The 27,278-nt window shown below is 48.6% G+C and overlaps 1 protein-coding gene across 1 annotated transcript in view; it reads right to left on the bottom strand.

Annotated features, from left to right (window-relative positions):
* Window positions 1-27,278, bottom strand: part of CACNA1D (calcium voltage-gated channel subunit alpha1 D) — a 301,420-nt gene that overhangs the window by 50,517 nt on the left and 223,625 nt on the right. Inside the window, exons 16-29 of the mRNA XM_042977073.1 lie at window positions 24,703-24,817; window positions 24,255-24,324; window positions 23,325-23,391; window positions 22,428-22,575; window positions 19,682-19,811; window positions 16,381-16,440; window positions 13,230-13,336; window positions 11,552-11,639; window positions 10,433-10,540; window positions 10,294-10,346; window positions 8,694-8,840; window positions 7,041-7,242; window positions 4,829-4,987; window positions 3,394-3,504 (exon numbers count right to left, since the gene is read on the bottom strand). Of these exons, the coding sequence (XP_042833007.1) occupies window positions 3,394-3,504; window positions 4,829-4,987; window positions 7,041-7,242; window positions 8,694-8,840; window positions 10,294-10,346; window positions 10,433-10,540; window positions 11,552-11,639; window positions 13,230-13,336; window positions 16,381-16,440; window positions 19,682-19,811; window positions 22,428-22,575; window positions 23,325-23,391; window positions 24,255-24,324; window positions 24,703-24,817 (1,565 nt within the window). The remainder of the gene's footprint in view (window positions 1-3,393; window positions 3,505-4,828; window positions 4,988-7,040; window positions 7,243-8,693; window positions 8,841-10,293; window positions 10,347-10,432; window positions 10,541-11,551; window positions 11,640-13,229; window positions 13,337-16,380; window positions 16,441-19,681; window positions 19,812-22,427; window positions 22,576-23,324; window positions 23,392-24,254; window positions 24,325-24,702; window positions 24,818-27,278) is intronic.

Raw genomic sequence — 27,278 nt, 5'->3', positions numbered from 1 at the left:
GATAGGAGCCTTTATTCCTGTCAGAGACCCTGGGTCAGGGAATGCCATCCCGGGGGGCTGGTGGCAGAAGATACCAGCCTCCATGGTGTTGCAGCTCTGCATGGGCGTATGAGAATGTCACCAAAACACTCTATTATTCCCCCAAACCCAACTACCCTTTACTTTTCCCAAGCCCAAGTGGCCAGGAGTATAAATTAGACATTTTCGAGGTAGAACCATGATCAAAATGCAGACCTGGGAACAAAGTGTGGCTGTTTGGAGAAAAGCCCACAGCCAAGGCAGCTAACCTGGCCTCGGGCACATGCTGAACAAAGACAGGTGACATGAGGAAGCACAAAGAGGGGCCTCAGGAAAATGGAAGTGCTCCTTACTTCCTGCAGGAACCAGTACTTTGGAAAAGGCCCTTCTTTTCAATCTCCCTCCCTGGAGCAAGAGAATTCACCAGAGAATTCCAGTGGCTTCCCCTCAGAGTACTGGAGGGAAAGGCCAGGGAAGTGGCTTATCTCTTACTTAAGTCATGACCTCTCTTCCATTTACAACCTGAGGATGGCACAGTCACCTCCAAGTCAAAAGCGCAGTCTAGAGCGTGCAAGATCAACACCGATGGTGGGTTTTCCCTTGGGGAGCAGACAATACACTCAACAGCTTGCTTGCTTTTCCCTAATTCTTGGGCTCTTCGGCTCCTTACCACCCTCCACTCTGGCCTAACCAACACTCAGAATACCTCTTCCCACGCAGTGAGCCTGCCTCGCCGGCCAGGGCAGCTCCCAGCTATGGGTTCCCTACCTCCGCCCTCCCCGCTTGTGGAGGTGGGGTGACCTGACGTGCAGATCCCGGACTTCTCCCTAAATGTGTGCTCCTGGGATGCCCCACCTCTCCATTAGCCTCTTGAATACAGAAGTCCCCATGGTCAGGTTTCCCAGCTCCTTTTAACCGATCCTCCTGACAGTGCTTCCTCGTCCATCCATCAGGGAGGATTTTGTCCAACTTCACTCTCTGGATTTGTATCCCAGAAGGGCTGCAAGCCCATCTCTCCTGACAGATGCTGACAAGTTTTCCTAGAAGGTGTTCCCCTCACTATGGAGAATGCTGCCCCAAGGGGCCCTGCAACAAATTCCAAACAGAGACAAGGGCTTTTCTGAGATGAGACCCAGGGGCTAGGGTTCCCAACCCTTTGTCCCACGTGTCCATCTCCTGGAAGATTCTTCCTCAGCAGCCTCTACAACTGGGTTCCTCAGCCCTACTGCTCCTCCGAGAGGGAGGAGGGGCCTCACTGACTTCTTGGTGAAAGCCTCCTCACCTGGGTTTGCTTTGTCAACCCAGAAGAGAAAAACAAGGAAAAGTCCGGGAGCGTTTTAAGAAGAGCTTTGTTTCCTGGTGAATTGATTCTTTCCTGCTCCTCAACATAAAATCTGTCTCTCCTGGCTTCAGTGAATGCAGACGCCGTGCTCTGCAAGCAAAGAGATGCTCCTATTGCTATTTTATGCTATGGAAATATCTTGCTGGGCAAAACAACAAAGCAGCACAATTTCTAGCGGAAATCACTCATTTTAAAACCCTGATTAATCAGCACTGATTAAAAATTAGCTACTCGTTTCCCTCTTGATATCAACCACTCTTATCACATGCCACCAAACCCTCCTCCCAGGTCTGGTCTCAGCAGGTTACTGGGCAGAGGGGTGTACAAGCCCCTTGGTGTGCCGGCCGGCTAGCAGGCACATGTTCGCACACGCACACACACACACGCACGCACGCGTGTGCTCTCTCACACATACATGCCATGGGCGAGTGTGCCTTCTCTTCAGCCCAGAATAAGCTCTCAAAAACTTCAGAGCTTAATCACCAGGCAGGGGAAGACACGGTAAGGACATCTAGAATGTTCCAGAGATATGTTCCGTGTTGCATCTTCTCAAGTCCTTTTGATGTTCTTATTTGGCAACCTTTTTCAACAGTCCAGACAAATATTGTTCAAAGAAGTAAAGGTGACAGGGAAGCAAACCAAAAATCTCAAAGGAAATTAAGATGAATTTGGAAAAGGAGGAAATGCTTATGTATGTAGATATGGACAAGTCACAGTAAATAACATCTGGCCATGCATAAAGTGCCAAATTTGACCCCACTGCAATCACCCCAAGTGATCACTTACAAGTGTCCTTTCTTTTTGGTCCACAAAGATCTGATAAAGATTGCATAGAAATTAATTCAAATTAAAGAAAGGAACAGTTTTGGATTAGAATTCCATGTAAATATGGAGTATGTGAAAACCATCACTTTGTAATCGAAGTCTCAGTAAAATCAGTGTCATCGGATACCTTACACACAGATGAACAAATAACCGGGTCACTGAATTCTGTCACCATTTCATTCTAATGGTTTGGGGCTTTTCTAGCAAAGAAGCTGAGGGTCAAATGTCCCCCGGCCCCGCCAGGGTCTGCTCCTCTGTCTACGGTTTTAGAACAAGAGGGCATCGTTACTTGACGATGATGGTGGTGGCGGTCAGAGTAACAGTACCGGCATGTCCACAGCATGTTACCACATGCCAGGTATTTCTCTAAGCATGGCACAGATAGTGATTCTTTATCCCTCACAGCTGCCTTGTGACACAGAACCAGCAGTGCCCTCATTTTTCAGGCAAGGAAACTGAAGCGCAAAGCAGTGAAGGAACTCACTCGCGTTAGCAAACGGGGAGTATGGGTTTGGACCCAAAGTCGTGTGTGCACTTTGACACCGTTCCATCAGCCTCTTCAACCACAGACACTGACAACTAGGGGACTGGATTCGCACCCTCCCCGAAGGCGAGAGGATATGCTGACTAGCCCAACAGAGTTTAACAAACTTCATGTCTTGTTTGGTCTTAAAGTCAAGTGACATTTTTCTAAGTCAAATAAACGAAAGGTGGCACGGCAGGAGGAGATCTCCAACTGGTAGAACTTTCCATAAAAGGTGAAAAAGAAGCTGTAGACCAAGAACAAATAAAACCAAAGACTTTCTCCTGGAAACCTAAGAGTAAAATCAAGGCTGAATTCTTTCTAATGGGTTCTGTTTAAAACAGTGTCTCCAGTGCTCAAGCGATGAGGCAAGTTTCCCTGAGAAAGCATGATGTGTTATTCTAGAGACTGAAAACCTAGTTTCAAACAATTTCCATCCTGCAAATTCCCAATTCTGTACCCCTCTCTTCTTTTTCTCAGAATTGTTTTTATGAGGTTTTGTTTTGTAGTTTTGCTTTCCAATATGTACCCAGATGCCCTAATCAGATTCTAACGTTCTCAGGTGATAACCCAGTTATCGGCCAGAGCAATTCAGCGTAACTCAGTAACACACAATGAACAGGAAGTGTGTGCTTCGCTGGGGTGATTCAACAACAGTCTTCGGAAGGTGGGTCCAGCTACTCACCTTAGGTTTAAATGCAATGACTTTCAAAACCATCTCGACGGTGAACACCCCAGTGAAGACCATGTTCAGAATGTCCATGGCGTCATTAAATATCTTGGACTGCTCGTGGTGCTGTGGACGATGACAGAGGCATGGTTCTCAGAAGACCCAGCCCAGCCAGCCTCACAAAAGGAGGTTCCCCAGCCCCCTGGTCCCTGTAGGCATCCACCCTCTGCTTGGACATGGAGGCAACCTTCACTGGTTCTAGCGCACGTGATTAACTCACCACAAAGCACAGGGGAGCCTTGACAGAATGAGGATGATTGGAAGATGAAGGGGAAATACATCCATGTCCTCTGCTCAGGATGAAGGGATCCCACCCTTCCTCCTGGCTGGGTTTATGTTCAGGGCCTTGACCCAGGCACAAGGCAGAACCCACCCAAATGTCTACGACTAAAGGTAGGATTTGGTTGGAGATCATTTTGATGCCATTATTAGGTCCACGTTCAATAAAAGGCCATATTATCTTGACCTCACACTTCTTCCCTACATTGGCATGTGGTCCTTCTCGTTCATAAAGACTTCTTAAATTTACAAAAACATGCCAGAAAATGTCCCTCTGGTGGCTTTTAGACCCATTTTCTAAACAGCACTGGGAGTTGGTTTGATTTGCTCAAGTTGTGTGGAAACTGGATCTAGACCTTGGCTTCTGTGCTAGGGAATTATCTACTCAACAGTATAACTGCCAGACCTGCTCACTGTTAATACCAACTTGGCCAACTGAAGGGAGTTACATGCCTTGCCCCCAGTATAGTAAGAAGTGGCTATAATGCAGGTCAAGCTCTTCCCCATGAACTGGAAGATTCCCCACTCTCATACTGAGAGCTCCTTGAGGACAGAAATGTGACTTATGTTTTGTTTTTCAACACTGGGTGTTTACTTTGTGACAGGCCCAGTGCCAGTGCCTGATGTGAATTTTCCAGTGCAAACCTTACCTCTGGCATAGATATGATAGATTTCCTATTTTGCCAATGAAGAAAGCAAGGCTCAGAGGATTTAAATAACCTTGCCAAGATTGCCCATCTGGTAAGGAGTAAGGCAGGACTGGAATGCCTGTCTGTCCAACTCCACACAGACCAAGCTTTAGTCCTCAGATGCTCCCTGGCCACAGGAGGCCCATAGTAAATGTTTACAGAATTGAATGCCAGGTCCAGGCTCCAGGGAAATGTTATCTATGGTCATGCTGTAGAGGTGGTCTCTTAAACAAGAGGGCCATCCTAGATGCCTACCGTGACAGCTGTTAGCCAGAATGGGACTCTGGCCAAACTACAGCCTAGATTCATCAGAAAATCAAACCCATTCTCTTGTGACGGGGTGGCATGCCCCCCTGAGAATTTGGGGCAGGGGGCTGTGCAGAAGGCCCAGACGTGACCCCCACGGCTGTCTCCATTTTTACCTGCATGGCCAAGCAGAGTGTGTTGAGCATGATGAGGACAAACATCATGTATTCGAAAGGCGAGGAGTTCACCACGTACCAGAACTTGTACTGGTAGGGGTTTTTGGGGATGTATCTCCGCAAGGGACGTGCTTTCAAGGCGTATTCGACACACTGACGCTGCAACGGCAAAAAAAGAGCAAGGAGGGGTCCTGAGCACACCCATGGGAGTCGGATATACTTCCGCCTGCTTTGAAAGGACGGACACACACCCACTGCGGGGGACTGTGGACCAGGGGGAAACCACGATAGCCACTCCCACGGGTGCCTTGGTCACTGGCCAAGGGCCTCTAGCTCCGTCACCTCATCAACCCCTCACAGCAACCTGGGGGGTGGGTTAGCAGAGCACCGAGTCTGCTTCCATTTTCCTTATTAAGACGGAAGGCCAGAGCCGTGAAATGCCTTGCTGGAGGTTCTTTGGTACACAAGCAGAGGAGCAGAGCCTAACCCAGGCCTCATCCCTACCTTTCCTCTCTGCTGGTGCATTATGCCTGCGGTTCTGGCACCTCTAGGAAAGGAAGCCAGGTAACAAGAGGCACAGAAATCCTGTGGAGCCAGAGAGGCTGGACTCACTCCCCAAGACAGGATCCACATGAGACACCTCTTGGGAGCCAGACCGTATTAACCACACGTGTCTAATGGTGTGTCTGCCTGGGACCTTCTGACACTTGGGAGCTTGTCATGTTCATCTCAGAGCCCCCAGGACGTGGTCAGAAATGATGGCCAGAGCACTGTCCTTCTCACTCACTCTGGGGCTGAGACTGGTCCACCCTTTGCAGCCCAGAGGGACCTCCAGCCCCGTGGGCTCAGTGTAAGGCCCCACTTGCTCTTAGACCCAGACCAACTCCATTCTCCTGCTTTGACCCTGGGTTCTGACTTCAGATAGGCTCTCTCTGTCCAGAATCTGGCCCTGCTGTGACCCCTCACACTGACTCCAGGGACCCCCAATTCGAACCTCTTCTGGACCTCAAGTGCTGACACAATTGTAGCTCTGGTTCTGCCACCTCAGCCAGCCTGGGCCTCGCCCTGACATTCTCCTTCCAGGGGCTGGGAGGTGGGAGGAGTGGGGGTTGATGAGGAGCAGGACCAGGCTTCCTTCTGATCACCCCTTATGGGATCTGAAGGGACGCCCTGACAACTCAAAGCAACATCTTCCTACAAACCAAGCCAGCCCTGTCCTCATTGCCCCAGAGGGCACAGCTGCAGCCGGAGACAGCCAGCCTTACCACAGCCACTTCCTCTCAGGAACCCAGGCTGGCAGATGATCCCTGCTCCTGTGTCATCATCAAATGGGAGTGCTAGCAAACCAGGGCCCAGGGGAAACTCCCAGAGCAGAATCTCCACCTCACCATCTTTTAGCGCTGGAAGGGACCTCTAAAAGCAACTCCTGGGTGCCCTCAATCTACAGCAAGCCCAGAGAGGAGCAGGTCTCCTGGCTCTCTCATATCATCACTCAATCAGAGCCAAAGGCCCCTGCTGCTATCAGATTTGTTCAAACAAGGCAGTGGATAACGGGAGAATGACACCAGTGCAATATTAGACACAGGTTTAAAGTTAGTGACTTTTCCTGCAGTGTGATAGGTTACTTCCTCCTAAGTCAATGGTTCTCAACCATGGGACATTTGGCAATGTCTGGAGAGGTCTTCTGGTTGTCAAAACTCAGGGCAGCGGGTTGCTACTGGAATTGAGTGGGTATAGTCCAGGGATTCTGTTAAACATCCTACAAAGCACACAATGCTCAACTGAAAATTATCTAGCCTAAAATATCAATGGTGCTGAGGTTGAGGAGATAAGACACAATCCACGCCGCCCCCCCCCCCCCACATAAGGGCTGTGGGAGGAGCAGTGGGTGCTTTCCGGCCCCTGGCCACATCCCCCACCAAGCTTACGAGCCATCACTCATGGGTCATGCCTGCAGAAGGTGGCCTAAGCATTCTTTGACTTCTCCATAGGGTGGGGTTGATTTCACAATTACAAGGTCTGATCTGTATCTGAGAAACGCGCTCTCCCCAGCAAGGACTCAAAGTGGCTGAGAGGGTGCTGTGAACAGGCCCCGAGTCCCCGGGACAGCCAGCGGATGCACGCCTTCTGTGTGCACAGAAGAAGCTGGCAACACACAAGCCACTCCTCTCTTGCTTAAGGGACAGAAGCCCAAACAGTGTGTGACTTTAACCTGATTTTTGTCCAGCTCACAGTTCTTATACTCTTTCTCTCCCTGCTCCTGAAATGTGACGATGACGAAGCCCACAAAGATGTTCATCATGAAGAAAGCCACAATGATGATGTAGATGATGAAGAAGATGGAGATCTCCACGCGGTAGTTGTAGATGGGGCCAACATTCTCTCCGTTGGAGTCGATGGCTTTATACAGCAACCTGGAGAACAGAAGGACTGGGTGAGCCCTGCCGCCTGCCCAGACGTGCACCTCTTCTGATGGCCTCTGTGGGCCCACCCCCTGCCTGTCAGACCCTTCCCTCGGAGCCCACCCATAGCCCCTGGACACACAGGTCCCCGAGGCACCCTCCTTGGCATTAGGCCCAGCCGGCCCAGCGCCCAGAGGAGGGGACACCTGAGATATATTTGTTGACTGATGTTTTGAGGACATGAGAAAAGATTTCATGGATATTCAACAATGCTCCTTTTTACTGACAGATGGGAGAGAGGAAGGACACCATGTGTAAGACACTGGCAGAACTGAAAACTGTACACACGCCAACAAGGACAATAAGCGAGCAACCCGGGATTTCCAAAGAACTGAGAAGTTCCCCAAACTGAAATATACACAGAAATTAAATATATGCTAAGCAGAACTCTCAGTAGGAAGAAAGGAAATTACCGTAAGATCCCCAAGTTAAAATTACCCCCACTCTGATGCAGATTCAGCACTGTCAGGGCACCCACCCCACGCTGGGCTGTGCTACACACTTTCACAGCCATCTGCAAAGGCAGACATTACAGTCATCCCCATTGGGAAGCTCACAGAGCGATCTAGGTGACCAAAGTCATACTCCTTGGGGGCAAAGCCAGCAGATGAGCCCAGCTCCTCTGAGCCCCAGGTCCCAAATCTGCTCACTTTCCCTCACCTGCCATCCTGATTTGCTAAAACACACTGCTGAAAACCCAAGAGTGCAGCCAGTGCCTCCACAGAGTAAAGGGGCTCACTCCTGCCTCTTTTCTCCCCAGGACCAGTTCCCTAATGAACAAACCCCACCCAACTGCCCTCTTCCTCTCACAGGCTCTCCTGTAAAACTTCTGACTCTCCCATGCATCCAGAGAGTTCTGCCAGCCTGACAGAGTGAACTTGTCCACCTTCTGCAGTTCCTCTGGGCGTGAGAACTTGACATTCGGGACTCTGCGTATGTACATACATCTAGGTGGCAGGAGCTGGGGCTGGGGTGGGTATCAGAGCACAGGGAACAAAGGTGTAAGAGACTTCCCTTTTGTATTCTACCTTTTTCCCTGCTTCTGGATTTTTTTTTTTTTAACTTTACTCATCAAAATCCTAGCCATCCTTCAGAACCCTATTCTGCACATCTCTGACATGGCAGAAGCTCCTGCCTGGTTTGACTGCCTGATACTCTGACTAGCTTCGGGCCTTGAAGAGAGGAACATGTTGAGACCACTGTTTCTCCCACAGGGCTTAACACAGCACGCTGCACAAAGCTGGTACCAAAAGCACATTTTATGAATGAGCGAGTGAGCGGGTCAGTGAAAGACATGGCACTTTGGCAGCCACCCGTGTCTGGCACACATTAGAACTGGGAATGAATGACTGAACAACTGAATGGATGGCTTGGGACATTATCAAGGTGTTCTCTATACTTACGCAGGCCAGCCCTCAAACGTGGAGACCGTGAACAGCGCCATCATAGCAGAAAGGACGTTGTCAAAGTTGAAATCACTATTTTGCCATATCCTCTCACGGACCACAGGGTTATCAACGTCCCCATCCTTGTAGAGGATGAAAAGCCCCCTAAGGAGGAAAAGAAGTGTGGGTCATTCTGGCTTGACCTGAGATCAGTCACAGCTGCTCCAAGGCCACGTCCAGGCACCATTGCACTGTCTGCCAGCCAGGCCCCACCTCTGGGCCGAGCACAGCCTGAGTTTTTCCTCTTCTTGTCCTGCGTTTACTCTAGTCTACAGTTCCAATAATCACTGAGGACCTACTAGTTTAATGAGTATTCTCTAGAGCAACTAGGCAGATATCCAGCATATGGCTGATAACAAATGAAAACTACCCAACAGTAAACGCCTCTCATATGCGATGGGCTCAATGCATACACTGAAGACTCAGAGGCTCTGGCCTGGAGAATTCTGCAAGCTCCGGGAAGCAAGCCCGGGTACACCCTCCTCTCAGCCTTTTGGCTATAATCACACTCTTTCTCTTTGTATTAACGATATTCCCAGTTTTCTTTCCAAAATAATTCTATAATTTCTGATACACAATATTTGTCATCGAATTTCATTTCTGGAAAGGGGCCAATGTCTTTATTCCACAGATGGGGAAGCAGAGGCTTAGTGAGAGAAGAGAAGGGGTCTTCACCCTGCTGCCTTGCCGCATAAACTCCAGGGGGCGGCCCCCTCCCCCGCAGCCTGCATGGATGATGCCCCCGGAGGTGCACAATCAGTCACACTGAGGCTGATATACTCTGACCGCACCTTCTGCTGAAAAGAAACCCCAAATGGAATGTAAGCAGTGCAAGCAAGTCCTCAGTCGGTGCCGTCCCAAAGGGATGGGGACACACAGAACTCTACGCGGTCTTACAACCTGAGGCAATGGTTTCGTGTCTGCCTTCATATTCTTCCGGACATGTTGGGATAAGAGGCATGAGTATTTCTCACTTTGTCTCTCCTCTGCCTGTTCTTGTGAATAAAAACATGCCCCGAATGTGGGTGCCAAGAGCAAGGGGAGAAAGGCAGCCTGGAAAACATGTCGGTAGAGGCTAGCCAGCTCCTGAATGCCAGGGAGTTGAGCTTCGAGTTCCAGTTGGGGGAGGGGGATTTATCCATGTGGCTGGAAGGTGGGGGGGGCTCTCTGGGGAATTTTGGAATTGTTATTTTAGGTTTCAGTGCATGCCCTCCCCCTGATTTTAGAGATTCTATACCAAACATCAAAAGCCATCTATCCATTCTTTTGGGGGTGATAAAGGTTTGGAACTAGAACGAGTAGGCCATGCTTGTCCCACAGTGTGACTGTACTAAATGTCACTGAATTGCACAGTTTAAAATGATTACTTTTATGATATGTGAATGTCACTTCAAAACTACCACCACCACCCCCCACCCATCCTCTCTCCAGCCGTGAGCTGAGCATATAAGCCTCTCACAATCCATGATGAAAACTTCTGAAAAGTGAGCACAAGCAGACCCTCCAAGTGTCTTATTTGTGCTTCCTCGTTCCCTACTCTCACATTCAGGACACTCACCTGCACTCTTCGGGGTTACTTTTGGCTTCGTCCGTGCAGCGATAGAACTTCCCCTGCGTACAGAAGAGATAGGCAGTCAAATACAGGCTCCCCACAAAGAGATCAGCTGGGCTTCAGGCCAGAAGGCACATCCACGTACCTTGAACAACTGGACCCCGATGCAGGCGAACATGAACTGGAGAAGGGTGGTGACGATCATGATGTTGCCGATGGTCCGGATGGCCACGAAGACGCACTGGACCACGTGCTGGGGAGAGAGGACCCGGGGAAGGCAGAGGGATGTCATCTGCTTTTGTTGTTTCAGCCACAGGGCGAGCTAATACCCATCAGGATTTTCTACGTTTATGTGCATTTTTATATGATTTTCCAAATTTGTGCCTCCCTTGTACTTGTTTTTCAGGTAGTTATCTGTGGGGAGTTACCCCCTGTGCAGTGGGGCCACCTGGGAGGAGCACCCTACAGACCAGCCCCTCCCTGGTTTCCTCCAAAGTGGTTTAGTCAGAAGAAACACTACCAGGTGCGGCACTGCCTGGCACACAGGTCCACAGGGACCCCTGCCCCCCATAAAAGGACTCAGGAAAATGCAAAACCTCTGGCCTTTTATACAACCTGCATGAGAATAGATTTAAAGACCAAAATAAACCCAAGATCATATTATTTGTTTAATTTAATTTTTTCAGTTTATTTCTTTTAGCAATCTGTACCCCAACGTGGCACTCAAGCACACGACCCTGAGATCAAGCATTGCGTGCTCCTCTGATTGAGCCAGCCAGGCACCCCAACCCAAGAAAATACTAATAATTTTTAAAAAGTAATAGAACAGTAATCTCATAAAGAAAAATAAATTAGCAAAGAGAAAGAAAATATTTGTAAAATGCTTTCAGCACTTGTCAGAGGTAGCGTCACTGGTTAGAAATGGCCTTTCCAGGGGCACCTGGGTGGCTCAGTCGGTTAAGCGACCAACTTTGGCTCAGGTCATGAGCTTGTGGTTCTTGTGTTCGAGCTCCACATCGAGCCATCTGTGGTCAGCATCAGATCCTCTGTCTCCTTCCCTCTCTCTGCCCCCCCCCCCGTGTGCGTGCACATGCATGCTCTCTCTCCCAAAAATAAAAACATTAAAAAATAATAATAAAATGTTCAGAATAAAAAAAAAAAAGAAATGTCCTTTCCAAATGTACAGCCGTGTAAAACCCATCAAGCCTCAGCCCAGCTCTGGCCCCAACCAAAGCAGCCTGGGCCGGAGGGCAGAAATCCAAACCTTAAGTCCTTTCGCTCTGTTGATCGCCCTGAGCGGCCTCAGGACCCTTAAGACCCTCAGAATCTTCACAACAGAGATGGCACTGGATCTAAGGAAAAGAGCAAAGAAGGAAGGCAGAGTGTATTACAATCAGATAAAATACTTTGGAATTATTTCACGTGGCCTTCACTGTAGGACCATGGCCCGGATGGGGCTGAGCTCACCTCCCCCCAGTGCCCCTCCCCCCAGCGCCCTCCCTCCCTCTCTCTCTCTCTCTCTCTCTCACACACACACACACACACACACTCACACTCACACTCACACTCACACACACATAGGTCTTTCTCCATCCAGCCCACACTCACGGCCCCTCTTGGGCCAGGCCCATGGGACTCGCAGAGGCCCTGACTGGGGCGCGGAGCTAAGGCAGCAGAGGCACAATTTAGCAATTTCCTTTGTCCTTTTTGCTCAGTGTAAATGCTAGGCAGTCCTTGGCTTTCAGGCTGCAGGTTTGTTTGGTCGGGTTTGCTCTCAGAGGTGGGAGAGCTGCTGTGGTGCCCTGGGCGGGGCTTCTCTGGCCTCTGCGGAGTTCGCTGTTGGGTGGGACACAATCACCACCTGTGTGGTGGGGCTGACAACGGAGGGGATGCAGGACAAGCTGCCAGGAGAGCACATCCTCCGGGAGCTGGGGACATGGTAGCCATGTGAGTCCAGGGGTCAGCGGGACAAAGGCGGGAGGTGCTCCAGGGCAGACGGGAGAACACGGCTCACGCAGCCCCACAGGCGGCTGGAGCACATGCTCGGGAGGCAGAGGGCAGACACAGCCTGGCATTTATGGGGCCTGCAAAGATGCTGTGAGAACACCCTCTCTCTAGCTGCGACTGCTGCCTCCCTCCCCCTGGGCAGTGGTGGGAGGTGAGGACCAGCACAGAGGGCCATCTCAGGCAGGGGTCCTTGGTCTTCTGAGGGGGATGCAGCCTCCCCATTTAACTTGAGCTCGGAGGTAGTAGGTGAGCACGTTTCCTCATAGGGGGTACTGATGGCCAGCACCTGAGCACAGGTACTTGTAAGTCAGCAGGAAAGCAAGGCCACGGCGGGACATTCCTATGGGAACTTCTGCCCCAGACCCCCGAGGTACAGCAGGCAGGCAGCTTGCAGCTGGGGCTATTCCCCACCAGACATTGGTAAAGGCCATGGAAAGGCCCTGGGGCCCTGAGTTGTAGCCTCGGCCCCCTTCTAGCTGAAACTTGTAGAAGACAAAAGAAAGGGGTCATGGCAGCTGCTATATCCTGGAGATCAAGGGAGGAAGCCTTCAATATCCAATCTGTAAGTTCCCCCAGAGGCCCCCTCTTGTATGAGAACTGTAGTACTTTGAGAGAAGGACTACACGATGCCCGGGAGGAAGCTGAACTAGAACCGGGCTTCCCTCTCTCCCAGTTCAGACTTCTCTGTTGAAAGCAAATATCACAGACAGTAATATGCCCAACCTGGCAGGGGGCATGGAGAGAAGGAGAAACACAAGAAACACGAACAGTGCCAATACCCTCTGGCATGCACACAAATCGGGCTTTCCGGGGTAACTGAATGCACTTGTTAAAGTGATGCCTAGCCTTTATGAATTATGTTAAAATCCCTCCCAGAAACCATCCTGCCCAAGAGTCCTGTGCTCACACACTCACACCCACCCCAGAATACTTACTGGATCCCGAATGATACCAGGGATACCCCGACAACCAGCATATCCAGCAGATTGAAGTAGTTCCTGCAGAAAGCCCCTTTGTGGAGGAAAGCTCCAAAAGTCGCCATCTATAAACAGAATCATGAGTGATTTACTGTGGTTTTTTTTTTTGTTTCTCTCCAGAAGAAAAGAAACCTGGGCTCTTTACAAAACCTCCAGGAAAGTACTTTATTAACAAGCATGCATTAGGAAGCCAGACATATAAACCAGCAGGGCTGAGCAACCAGATATTGGTTCAATAATGGAAATGGGGCAGCAGATTTCAGACACATTTCAGAGGAGACCAGTCTAGACTTCATATCAGTGATAGTAAACTGCAAGTAGAAATCCAACGTGGGCAGGTCCAAAGAGCCTGTCCCAGGAGTGTCCACATGGCCCTGCTCATCAGGTAACTTGGCTGCCCCACAAAATGCCGGCTCTGGCCCCTGAGGCCCCAGAAGAGCCTACATCACTGACCCCAGCGTGCCTTCACAGTGCGGCTAGCGAAAGTGCTGGAGCCCAAAGCTCATAGGCTCTGTTCACAGAGACTCACGCTGTTTAGGCCCCTGCCTGCTGCTAATGGTCCTCCAGCAAGGCATCCAGTTTACACGGTGCTTCAGGGGCACCTGGGTGGGGGCGCTCAGTCGGTTAAGCATTTGACTTTAGCTCAGGTCACGATCTCAGGGTTCGTGGGTTCGAGCCCTGTGTCGGGCTCTGTGCTGACGGATCAGAGCCTGGAGCCTGCTTTGGATTCTGTGTCTCCCTCTCTCTCTGTCCCTTCCCCACTCACGTTCTTTGTCTCTCAAACATAATGTTTAAAAAAAAAAACGGTGCTTCCAAGCCCAGTGACTCCAGCACATGCAAGGTGTGGCCAGGAAGCTGTCACAGGCGTCTCCCCAGGGCAGTTGCCCTGCTTTGCAGTCAATGTCATGTGCACCCAGAGCACCACCTCAGGTGCCCCAGAAAGGTGCCTACTGGTGATGCACAAAGGAGTTTAGTGAGGACGTTCCCAGAGCAAAAACAGCAAAGTACACAGGGTTCATTGTGTGCTAAAAAAAAAAAGGAGGGGGGAGGGCGTCTGGGTGGCTCAGTCAGTTGGGCATCCAACTTCGGCTCAGGCCATGATCTTGCTGTTGCTGAGTTCGAGCTCCAGGTCGGGCTCATGCTGACAGCTCAGAGCCTGGAGCCTGCTTCGGATTCTGTGTCTCCCTCTCTCTCTTCTTCCCCCCACCTCTCAAAAATAAATAAACATTAAAAAAAAAAAAGATGAAGGAGGCTCAGGGGAGTATAGAACAGGAGGGCCAGAGTCATGAAACAGTTACACTGAACCATATAAAATCGCCAACACACCACCATTCTTGACCTACACAAATGGCAGTTTGCTGTGGTTCAACCGAATAGCCATATAGCCTTGCCAGTATTCCCACGGCCAGCAGGAACCACCGCTTCAGATGCTAGATGCTTCTCGGCGAGCCTCCATTGTCTGAGTCCTTCCGGTTTCTAAGCTTGTTTCCCACCCTCTCACACAGGTTTTAAATGAAGAAAACTCAGAATACTTAAGTCACTGAGGCAAATATGCAGAAATTTAAAAGCAACAATGGTTTTTTTGTTTCTTTTTAAATAACCCTGTATCTCATTGGCCCCAAAGCCCACGAATGATGATAATCATTTAACAACTTAGACATGTGGGAAGTAGAATAAAACCTCGATGAGCTGAGCTAACAGATTAAGTGGATCATGTTCCCCATTCAGTTTGAAGAGAAGGCGGCAAATTATAAGGAAAAAAAAAAAGACAGCTCAGGATGAAGTAGAGGCAGGGTGAGTATGCTTGACCCCACCCCCTGTGCATTGCGTGCGTACTCCTTATGACGGAAGCCCTGTTAGATTCAGCTAACCCCCGCACCCACTTAGGAGACAACTGTCGGCCACATTCACCGGCTTAAAGGCAGGAAAGTGAATGTGAATTTTTAGAGTTTTTAACAAAGGTTTAAACAGAGGCTGGTTGGTTTTGTGCTAATGTTTTTATTAATTGAAAATAAAAGGAACTCTAAGTACCCCATTCCCTGGCAAAGTTCATCGAGGTTTCATTTCATAAAATATTTTGTAAAGAGCCCAAGTTCTACAGTAGTCGAACATGAAATACATTTCTTTTTCCTGAGATGCACACGTAAAAACCCAAAATTGGTTTAAAGGAAATTGTGGTGAAAATTCCTCAGCTTGTCTCCCCATTGGGACACAGTTGCTCTGACAGTTGTCACGGGCCACACTGTCCCGGTCCTGCAGTGACCCATGCCACTTAGCACGTCAGAGGTGTTCCTGGCTCTCTGCTGCGGGTCTCCAGACCTCGGCACGCGCGGGGAATGAGCCGGGCCCGGGTGGCCTTCGCAATCTGTACACAAACCATGCAGCAATGGCAACTGTGAGCTCATGCATGGGCAGTACATTTAGGGCGCCCTGTCCAAAGGGTGCTCCTTTTGTTTGTGTAAATGTAAGCCCATCCATTAAAGCGTATCAAATATCTTAACACAAATAGGTTATCTTGCAAATCCCATTGCAAGAAAATAGTGTGTTACTATTTTAGGCCACTGAAAACCATTCCATCAAAGAAATGAAAGGAGAGACATTCCCTTCATAGGATAAATGCTTTTCCTCTGACCTTGAGGTCAGGAAAGGTGGAAGAAGGTTCACACATAGTGATGTGTCTGTTGTCAGATGACACATTTCAGAGGATATATTTTAAAAGGAGCAAAATAATTTCCAGTCATTATTATGAAGCCAAAGAAGTTCCTACATGCATTTAAAGGTTAAAAAGAAACAGCAAAAACATGTTGAATGGTTACAGGAACAAAAAAAATCCTTTGGTTTACAAAAAAAAGTGTAGCTTGATCACAGAAGGCAAAAAATAAAAAAAATAGTCAAAAGCACTTCACGCTTCTTTGCCGTGTGTCACACAGGAGCAGGCCCCTTCGACACACTGCTGTGGGACCTGTTACCTTCAAAACGATCTCAAATGCAAAAGTACCAGTGAAGACATAATCTGCGTAACCTAGCATCTGGAAAGTAAACAAAGAATTGCAACTATTATTGCTACAGCTGCTTTAGAGTACGTGAGGATCAATGAAAAAGCCGTTACCTTTAACAGGATTTCAACTGTAAAGATGGCTGTGAAAGCATAGTCAAAGTAACCCAGTATCTGCAAGGTACAACACGTTGGAAATGAGAAAAAGGCATCCGGATGAACTCCAACAGCATGCGCGCCCATGGGCAGAACCCCCACGTGCAGTCAGACACCCGCACCCCTGAGATAAGCCTGCTGCTCTGGAGGCAGGTGCAGAGACGCTTATAAATGCCCCACCCGGCCCAGTGACAGCTCTTCTTTGTGACCGAGAAAGAGCATCTGGGGACACTTACCTCCTTTCACCACTCATGCGGACTCTCCTCCCTGTCTCGTGTCATGGACAGACAAAAGCTCATTTCTAAAAGCGCTTTGTTAATAACCTCTGCTCATCAGAGCACAACATGGACAAACTTGTGACACCAGATAAACCGGAGCCTTATACACGTTTCAGATTTTTAAAGGGAATTCTTAGAAGAATGAAATATGGTGTCATATTTCACCATATAGCTGAGCTTCAGTTTGGTGGAAAAACGTAAATAAAGATGTTAAGTGGCATCCAACAGGGCCAGAAGTTTCCACATGCCCCTTCCGATTCCAGCCCGTGAAAACAGGGTGGAAGTGCCCCTCCGTCACCTGTGTGCAGGGCTGAATAAGTCCTCAGAGAAGAGTTCTACTTATGGTCCTGCTCTGCATCTAACGCTGCTCTCTCCAAACACTGGGTTTTTGTTTTTTACCTAGCTGGGTCCACTCAAAGAACAGACTGACCTGGCCTTTGAATAATCGGTCCAGGCTGCTTTTATCAGTATTCCTGAAAATATCATCTACCCTCCAACTGAGTCCTGCTCAGGGAACCCTTTGGGGGTCCCTGCTGCTTCTCAGAGCCATGGGGGCAGGTAGGTGGGTGGGGCAAGGGGGCCAGCAACCAAGAGTCTGACCGCTCAACGGAGGCTGCTCACGGGGAACCCTCAGCCACAAAGATGGCAGCCAAGACTCTGCCAGTTGCAGAGGCCAAGATCAGAGCTGAAGGGACCGTGGAGAGACCCCCAGACCAACTCTCTTCATGTAACAGATGAGGATACCATGGGAGTGTCAGCGGGCAGGCTGCTCAGGTCGCACAGCCAGTCACGGTGTGGCTGGGCAGGGAGTGAGCCCCGGACCCTGTTACTTGAGTGTGGGATCCAGCCCAGGGGAGCCCTTTACTCTCCATCACAGTAAGGAGACGGACCTACAGCAAAGGCCAGAGGGCATTCATTATTCAAACCACTTCCGTTCTGAGATTTATAGATTTTGCTGGAAGCCTGTTGTGTATTTGTGATTCTAGCCAGGCAATGAAAGCTATTTCCAGTACACGGCCAGCCTCTGCCCCTTCCTTCATCCGAGGTCACAGCAGGACTGTTCATGTCAAAAGCACACGTATAGCCAAGACAGACACCGCTGCCCACACGTCAGCAACTCAACCCAGTGCCAGAGGTCAAAGCTCTTAGATTCAGGTTATTCTTTCTCCATTCACTCCTCTTCCACTAATAACTTAGCTAAGTTAACACAACAACCACGGAAAAGCCACCGCATGAGTCCACTTACATGGGGTATCTAAAGTAGTCAACCCCTTAGACAGAAGGTAGAATGGAGGTTGTCAGGGGCTGGGGGAGGGAGAAACGGGGAGATGGCCAACGGAGATAGAGTTTCAGTCATGCAAGATGAGTAAGTTCTGGAGATCTGCCGTACAACATAGTCCCTACCGTTAAGAAGGCCGTCTCGTACACTTAATTTATCAAGAGAGTAGATCTCACATTAAGCATTCTTACCACAATAAAATAAACACTGTAGTATTTTAAAAGCAATACACATACAAATATGTACATCTGTTTAAAAACAATAATTACATTCTTGGAAAAAGCAGCAGGGACATAAACTCATGGGGAAGCAATTACAATAAAAATAAGAACACGGGGCCACGTGTAAATTAACTCTGCCAATCTGTGTTCTAGACTAGCTCCTGACCTCGTCTCTCAATAACAATATTTTTTTCCCAAACAGCTTCTACCCGCTGTGCCTCATTTCTATGATGGGGCCTGAGGACACCGAGGTCTTTGTTCCATTTGAACGCTTATGTAGAGACAGTGTCAGAATCTCTAACAAGAGCCCTGATCTGTGAGTGCAGATTCAGACAGATGCACAGCCTTCGTCTTTACATCAACACCAACATGTGCCTTGGGAGGAAAGTCTTTTTAAAATCTGCATATCAGAGCGCCCGTGTTTTATCAGCCTGATACATTGGGCCTGCCAGGCTTCAAACCAACGGGACTGGAACCGAAAAGATACAGCACAAGGCCTGTCACAACCAAAATCCTGGGGTACTGGTAATTTGCCTTACTCCTCAAATTTCTAAAAATCGGATGGACACAGAGAGGCATGAACCACAAGGGGCAGCAATGCCGGACGGCTTCACACACTCGTGGGCCTCCCTCTCCTGGGCTTCCTGACAACCATCTGAGACTGCACTACAGTCTCCAGGCCAGAGCAGACAACAGTCTACTGGTCTTTTGAAGCTGTGTCGCCTTGGGATTGTTCTCGGTGCCGAATGAGCTGACTGCTAAGAGGGGACCCACCTGGGCAAGAACTTCCTGAGGTACCAGTCTCTGCACAGCACAGATGTGCTCTCCCTAAAGCACGAAACAGACCGATAACAGACAACTTAGCTGTCTCTTTGTTTTCTTTGTAAAACCACCTCCTGCCCTATCAAAACATCAGCCTTCCTCTCCACTGAACCACTTGGCTCCACACGCCGTCGGCTCCCTCACTTGTATCCCCCCCACTCCACCCAACCCCTCCGCTGAGTAGCGAAACCAAGTAGCTTCGTGAATTTCAGCCCAGGCCAGCTCCACGCCTTCCCGCCAGCCCTAAGGAAGAGCTTCTGGGCACATGACGTACCTGGCTCCATTTTTACTTTTCCTTCCTGCTGGATGCTTCCACCTGGGCAGAAATCTCAAAACAGTCACGGATGTGAATGTGACCAGGGAGGGGAAAAGAGGGACCAAAATGTTGGCAGTAAAGGACAAACAGGAGGAGAAGCAGGGCTCCTGAATACACTGTAAGTTGCTGCAGAGTGTTTAAGATGAAGTTTAGAGGACAGGATTCAAAAAAGGTCTGTCCTGATAAGACAAAACTCTTCTGGCACTCACAAACCTGAAATACCTCTGGGGGAACGAGAGGCCTCCTCTAACGTTTAGCCCTGCCTGCATGACAGTCCCTGCTAGAGAGACGGGTGCTGATCCCAGAGGGAGACCCGCCCACCTGGCCCTGCTCAGTGGCTTACAGTGTTCCGGAAGGAGTGGCTGCGGATGGGGTCCTCAGCGGCAAGGGCAGCGCTACTCAGCATGATGAAGACGAGGATGAGGTTGGTGAAGATGTGATGGTTGATGAGCTTGTGGCAGCCCACGCGGATCCTGTGGGGGAAACCACTGCATGGACACAGCCCTTGGCACGGCCAGTGCCTCCTGCATGCTGGCACTGCTCTGAGGTGACAAGTCAGGCAGAGGACAGCTGACCATGCCCCAACCCGGCCAACCAGAGCCACCTGACCCTCAGCCCTTCAAAAGTCGTGGAAGGCAGACCCTGAGGACCCACAGTGCCACAGCTCTGTGGGGGGAGGAGGGGCTCCATACACAGCATTCATCACGTCCTTAAAAGTGGGGATTATAGTCCTGCTACAAGTGGGGAAACTGAGGCTTAAGCATGTGAGAGGTCTTAAGGCTAGTAAGGACTGAGGGAGATTTCCAATCCAGGTCGACTATGACGCTTTCCCACCATGACATGAAGCCCAGTGGCTTCCTTTGCCTACCTTTGGAAGGAATCTGAGCTCAGAGCTCACTGCCGCAGCTCACAAGAATGAGAGCAATGGGTAAAGGGGGTCCAGAGGTACAGACTTCCAGTTATAAAAGAAACAAGTCACAGGGATGAAAAGTACAGCATAGGGAATATCATCAATACTATTGCAATGACGTTGTATGGCGACCACGCTTTTCGTGGCGAATGCTGTGTAACACACAGACCGGTCAGATTGCTATGTTGTGTGCCTGAAACCAATATGATGCTGTACGTCAACTGTACTTCAGTTAAAAATAAAAATTAAGGGGCCCTTGGGTGGCTCAGTCAGTTGAGCATCCGACTCTTGGTTTCGGCTCAAGTCATAAGTTCAAGCCCCACGTCGGGCTCTATGCTGTCCATGTGGAGCCTGCTTGGAATTCTCTCTCTCCCTCTCTCCCTCTGCCCCTTCTGACTCTCTCTCTCTCTTTCAAAATAAATAAGCTTAAAAATGAAAAAATAAATACAAATTAAAAAGGAAGGAGAGCAACCCCTTTCTAATGCTGTCACCTGGCTGTATGAAAATGACTACAGTATTCATGGGTTTGGTAAAATCTCCTGTTATGTGGAGATTCTGTCCTAAGTGGGTTTTTGTTTTTAAACTCTGGAGTTGACCCACAAGCACTCTCAAGAAAGTGAAGAGAAAGCTGCACCGTGCAAGAATCGTGCGGGGATCTTACATACCATGTCATGGTCCTCAGCGTCCTGCCGTTGCCTGATGTCCCACAGGCTAGTTAGCACCAGACTCAACACCTGACTTTAGAATTTAACCTCAACACCTGACTTTAGAATTTAAAAGACTTTATTTTTGACCTATAGAATACATATATCTTCCCCTTGAAATTATTTTCCTTTGTAATTTTTTTTTAATATTTATTTTTGAGAAAGAAACAGAGCGTGAGCAGGGGAGGGGCAGAGAGAAGGGAGACACAGAATTGGAAGCAGGCCCCAGGCTCTGAACTGTCAGCACAGAGTCCAACGTGGGGCCTGAACTCACGAGCCGTGAGATCATGACCTGAACCAAAGTCGGATACTTAACTGACTGAGCCACCCAGGTGCCCTGTCCTTTTTCACTTTCAAAACTGGAGTCAACTTTATGAGAAACTGACCCCTTTCTTCAAATCCTCCCTTGTGGGGCTGCTTCATGCTTGGATGTGCCCTTGGAGGGCTTGCAAGCTGTTAGCAGGTGAGTCTGGGGAGAACCTTCCAAGGCAGGGAGGGCAGGAGTGTTCACAGCTCTGGGGAGGGAAACAAATCCATTCCTTCAATATATGTAGACCCAGTGAGCTGTAGGCATCAGTAACGTCAGGTGAGTACCTTTTTTTAAAAAGAGACACCCAAATTCTCTACAGTGACACACTGTAAAAACTACCATCAGATCCTCAATTCACTAAGGGCAGCAGCCTCTCTTCCCACCTGTGTCTCCCTGGGGACTGTGAATTCCATAGGGTTCTTCTCTGACAGCCAAGGACTGCTTCTGCAATTCTAGAAACCCTTCCAGGAGCCATTCATTCCCCCAGGGATGCCATCTATCTCAGATGATTGAAAACCTAGAAACCGGCTACTAATAAACATTGTCTTCTTACCGCACTTGCAGTGCTGGGCTCCCAGTGAGCACCTTATCGTTTTACCACGAGAAATGCTACTTTAAGCAGGATAGCATGGAGCTGAATAGCTACCACCTATAAAATATCATCGAGCGATATCACTTTGTTGCCATCAAACTCAATAGGGAAAAGTGATCAACTAATCTGGATCTCAGGATGAAGACGCTGTGGAGAACTTGGTTGCAAAATTCTCATCCCCAAAGAATCTTAACAGAAGACCCACTCATGAAGAAAGGGTCCTCTGGATGGGAAACGCCTCACAGGTAGCAACCCGTGGACACCTGAGCTGTGGGCTCTGACCAGTACAGGGACTAAGGAGGAGGAGAATCTGGGATGGCATCCTCCCAGGACCTGGCCATATACCTATAATAGCACCTTCATCCAGGAACGAGGTGGCCAGGGAGAGATGGGCAGAGGGCAAAGGCAAGCTGGAACAAGAGAGGGGTCAGCGAGGACTCAGGGGCTCGGAGGCACAGGCACAGAAAGGGGCTGTGACCCACCCTCCTTCTCCCCACCTCCAGCCCCCCTCAAGCAATCTGTAGGGGGACAGGTGAGACACGGCAACGATGAAATCAGAAAGCAGGTATTTACGGGTTGGTCTTGCTCAGAATGAAGAATGCACTCCCTTCAGGGATGGGGGCGATTTTCTCCTTCATGTTCAACTCTGAGATTCTACGAGGACGGGGGCCAGCTGGAACCTCGGGTTCATCCTCTTCCTCCTCCTCTTCCTCTTCCCCTACTTTAAATGAGACACTTTTTTTTTGTAGGCATGAAATAATGGTTGCATTGGGTTTGAATTATTCTCAATTTCATGTGAAGAGTCAACTTTCATATCTATTGCCTTACATTGGTCAAAACCCTTCAGAATGTGGCCTGAATGCCTGTGGGGGGCTGAGAAGTGTGCCTGTCTGTGAGTGCAGGCAGTTCTGGGAAGGAGGGCCCGGCAAGTCCAGGTCTGAGCAAAGGTGAAAGGTATCAGTGCAGTACTCCCAGCATCCGGCTGTTTCCCCAGTAGCTTTGCTCAGCTTCTGCCTGGAAAACTGTGTGTGGGGCTTCAAGCCACACACGATCAGTGTCCTCCACCCCACTGGCACCCCAGCCCCCAGAGTCCCTGCTACATCAGCCAATAAAGGTAAGGCACCAGCAAATGTGAAAGGGTCAGGTGAGCAGTAATAATAACAGTAGTAATGGCTGGTTGCCTCCTAGAGAGGTTTCCCACCAGAGGTGGGGCTTGCCCTGATCCACTCACACTTTCTCTCCCCACCACCTGGAATTTGAGTTATGCAAGCTACCTGGGTGACCGAGGAAAGCAGCAGGGTTGACTGCTCCACAGCCACAAGGATGAGGCCCACAGCCTCGGCAGCCTCACTGCTCACCATGCACCCCAGCTGGGCTAGCCAGCCAGAGACTGAGCCTCTGATCACTGAGTGGTAGCAAAGCCGTATCACCCCTGAACCGAGAGCCTGTCACCGGCCTCTGCCACCATACCTGGCACATCACAAGGTGGGTAGGGGTCCTTGTCTTCATCCTCTTCTCGATAGTCATCAATTGTAACCTACGATGACAGAGAGTGCTTGGGAGGAGGGGAGACTCTGACTTCAATGCACCGCAGAGGACCAAAGTATAGACTCGACCCTGCCATTCAGTGCAGGGAGAGAAACTCTCTCCAAAGTGCACATTGCACAGAAGTGCGTGCGTGCATAGGGACAGCAAGTGTCCCTGTTGATGATTCTGCTTAAGACACAGCTCTGAGGGCAAATGAGGAGAAAACGGGTATAACCTCCATCCAGCCATGGTTAGCCAGCACCACCATCCACGCGCCTCCCCACTCAACACTGTCCTACACACTGTATGGTAACTGCGAGGTCCTGTCTCCCTGCTAGAATGTGAGCTCCATGCACAGAGGGACCTCACTGGTCTTGTTCATTCCTGATTTCCAGTATCTGCCACACATTAACCACTCAGTAAGTATTTATTGACTCGCGGAACAAACAAAGGAATAAAAAATCCAGAGCTGTCATGAGTGGGATGAAGTTTGACACTACAGCCCTGAGTACCCAGAACCGGATCCTAAGATCCCTTCTGGAGGTAGACATCTGTTAACATCCTTGATTTTAATCCCCACTGAGAAGATATAACAGGTCAGGTCTGGTGACACAATTCCAATAAAGAAAAAATAAGTAGTCTCACCAGTCAAATATTTACCATACCAGTTATTTGGTGAAATATTGATTAATAACCAGCTAGCTGCCTAAATTCACTGAGAATCCCCCTGGGAAGCCAGCATCTATAATGTGTGTCATACCCTCACACCAAAATATCATGCATGATACCTTCCCAGTGTAAATGGTACATTTATGACAATATCAACAGACCCATAGTGAAACAAAAAGGGGAGAACTGTTTTAGGACATATACCTTATTGTCACTGTTCGCTATCTGGTTGACCTCTGGTTTGTTGTTCTTTTTATTCTCCAGGCTCTCTTTTCTACACAGAAGAAAACATGACCCAAGTAACCATATTGCTATGTATAAAAATGCTAATCCAGATTCTGAATCAACAGTGGCCTGATGAAGGACGGAATTTAATTGGAAACAACCCTAACAGTGAGACCACAGCACAACCCATCCTCAGAGCTCCCCGTTCACCTCAGTGCACTGGGTTTATTACATGGATCATCTTATTAAAATTCTCATCCAAGAGCTCATCAGCATTGAACGCATCATTTATTTTATGCCACCAAAATTAACCACAGAGATTCTTTAAGCATGGGGACGTGTGACTCCTACTCTCAGCTCTGAGGAAATGAGAGCTGAGGGCCTGGGTTCTGCCCAAGATTCTATCCTTGGGTGAAAATGGAGTTACCTGGCAATCTTCTTCCTTTCCTTCTCTTCAGCTTCCTCTTTCTGGGCAGTATTCAAACTTTCAGCATCAGCCAGATTGTCTACAGCGATGGCCAAGAAGACATTCAGTAGGATATCTAGTGTGAACATTTTAAGGGAACAACGTAATTTCTAAAGGCAGCTACGTGTCACCGATAATGACAACCTCACATCCCTCTGTGTTCTGGGAGGTTGGTAACAGGTGAATGTCCCCTAGTTGCTGTATTTACATGGTAAGACCAGAGGACCAGAACCCTGTTTAAAACACAAAAACAACAAAAACAAGACCTAGAAACTTGTAGAAGACAGTCTGGAAAGAAGCAAAATTAAGGTTCACTAAAACCCATGAAAACCTACAAATTTCAACATTTCCTTTCATCCGTGTGCATATGTGGCACATATGTGTATGTCTCTGTACACCAGGTATCTGTAGCTATAACACATGCTGCATAAAACAATCCATAACATAAACATGGTATTTTTATGCATTTTCCTTTATGCATATTGTTTCTTTTAAAACACACACCCCCATAACCTATATCCAGGGCGTGCTTTCCAAAATAGACCCTTCTAAAGGCTACATGTGAATCAAATGATGATTCCACAAGATGATGACTGCACAATATAGTCTTGAGTCTTTCTCTTTTGAGATGATCTTCAGAGTTTGCAGATACCTCATTCATTCATTCATTCATTCATTCATTCATTACGCAAACGTTGATGTATTGTCAGATGGTGCCAGGCTATTCTTTTGAATAGTCCCACCGTAGCCATATCTTTGACTACTGTGGGTGAATTGTATTTTTTAAAATACTAAAAAGTGAAGTGAGTGAATGCATTATCAGGTTTTGGGCTCTTACTCTAATGTTGTATGTGTGTCTTCCTTGGATGATAGTGAAAAAAAAATTCTGAATAAGGTTCCCAAATTTCCTAGAAGATGCCTATTTCTTATTCACTAGCAGTTCAATACTTTTTTGAGAAGCACAGGGATCAGAGGGAAATAAGCCAAGACAGCTCCTTCTCTGACCATGCTTCTCCCTGGCTGATGCATGGTCATCTGGGTAGAAGACTGTGGGAGCCCAGGAACTCAGAGACAGGAGAGGGGCACCCATGTCCCACAGGGCCTATACAATCTGCAATCTCAGGTGCGTAACACAAAAGTAACCTAGCAAGGGGCTGACAAGGAGATACCTTCTGGGGATATCACGCTGCACTAATCTATTCAAGTCTTTAAAGAGGATAGATACATGAATGAATTACATTAAAACTTTCAAAAACGCGTTTGATATGTTAGACTATTTTTTAAGCAGAGTGTAATGAGCCTGGGGAAGCAATCTGTCCTGGAATGGGCGATGGCTTGGTAACATGAGCACTCCTCTGATAGATGAGGGGGAATTGTGACTCTGGCAGGGATCAGTGTAGGACTAACTGGGTTGAGGATTCCCAGCAATGATCTCAATGAAGAAGTAATGTATCCTTACATTACTGTAAAGCTTGCAGTGACACCAAACTCTTTTGGGTAGCAGAAAGCACATCCAGAGTAACAAACCATAGGAACATTTTACAAGTTTGCAACAGATGGTTTCTAAGAGCTCACACCTATCATCTGTATTTAGAAGCATTACCCAGACCCTTCTAAACGGTGGTATGCTCTGGAATTCATTCAAAAAGATCCACCCAGCACCTCTCTCACACTGACGACTGTGCCGGGTGCTGGGGGCATGACAGACCAGGGTCCCTACTGCCACATAGCATCTATTCTAGTTGGGGGAGACAGAACATAAACTACTTTGGCGTTTCAGATAGTGATACAGGTATCACAAAGAAAACACAGCATGTAACCGGAATGAGTGTGGCCAGGGAATACTTCTCTGCAGACCCAAAGCGGATATATTGCTCTGGCCCAAGAGTTCATTGCAAGGAGAGCACAATAAGAAAACACTGATTCATTTAACAAGCATTTACCAAGGGCTGACTATGTGTAAGGCCCTCCGCTATAAGTCACAAGAGATGTGAATACAAAGAAGAAAAGATGCCTGAACCAAGAAGTTTATTGCCGGGGAGCCTGAGCGGGTCAGTCGGTTAAGCGTCCAACTCTTGATTCCGGCTCAGGTCTTGATCTCACAGTTCAGATCATGAGATCGAACCCTGCATCAGGCTCTGCGTTAATAGGGCGGAGCCTACAGGGATTCTCTCTCTCTCCTCTCTCTGCCCCTCCTCCGCTTGTGCTCTCATTCTCTCTCTCAAAATGAATAAACAAATGTGTTTAAAAAAGAAGTTCATTGTTGAGTTGGGGGGATGGAGAAGCCCCCACCCCAAACCAGTAGTAGGCACCCACGTGCAGCAGGAGCAACAAAGATAACATCTGGCAGGAGAGCTCACCTCTGGGTAGGAGGGGTGTTCTAGCTGCCTGAAGGATTCTATGGGCTTCTATGTACTGAAGGTGGGGATTTCCATAGAATAACTTGAAGCACGAAGTATTGTCCTGAAAAGTTTGCACCAGGGCTACTGCATGGAAGAAAACTCACTAATGAACCAGAGGAGATTAAGGGGAAAACA

This window comes from Panthera tigris, chromosome A2 (genome assembly GCF_018350195.1).
Source record: "Panthera tigris isolate Pti1 chromosome A2, P.tigris_Pti1_mat1.1, whole genome shotgun sequence".
In the NCBI taxonomy this organism is placed as follows: Eukaryota; Metazoa; Chordata; class Mammalia; order Carnivora; family Felidae; genus Panthera; species Panthera tigris.
This window is presented reverse-complemented; position numbering and strand designations above follow the sequence as displayed.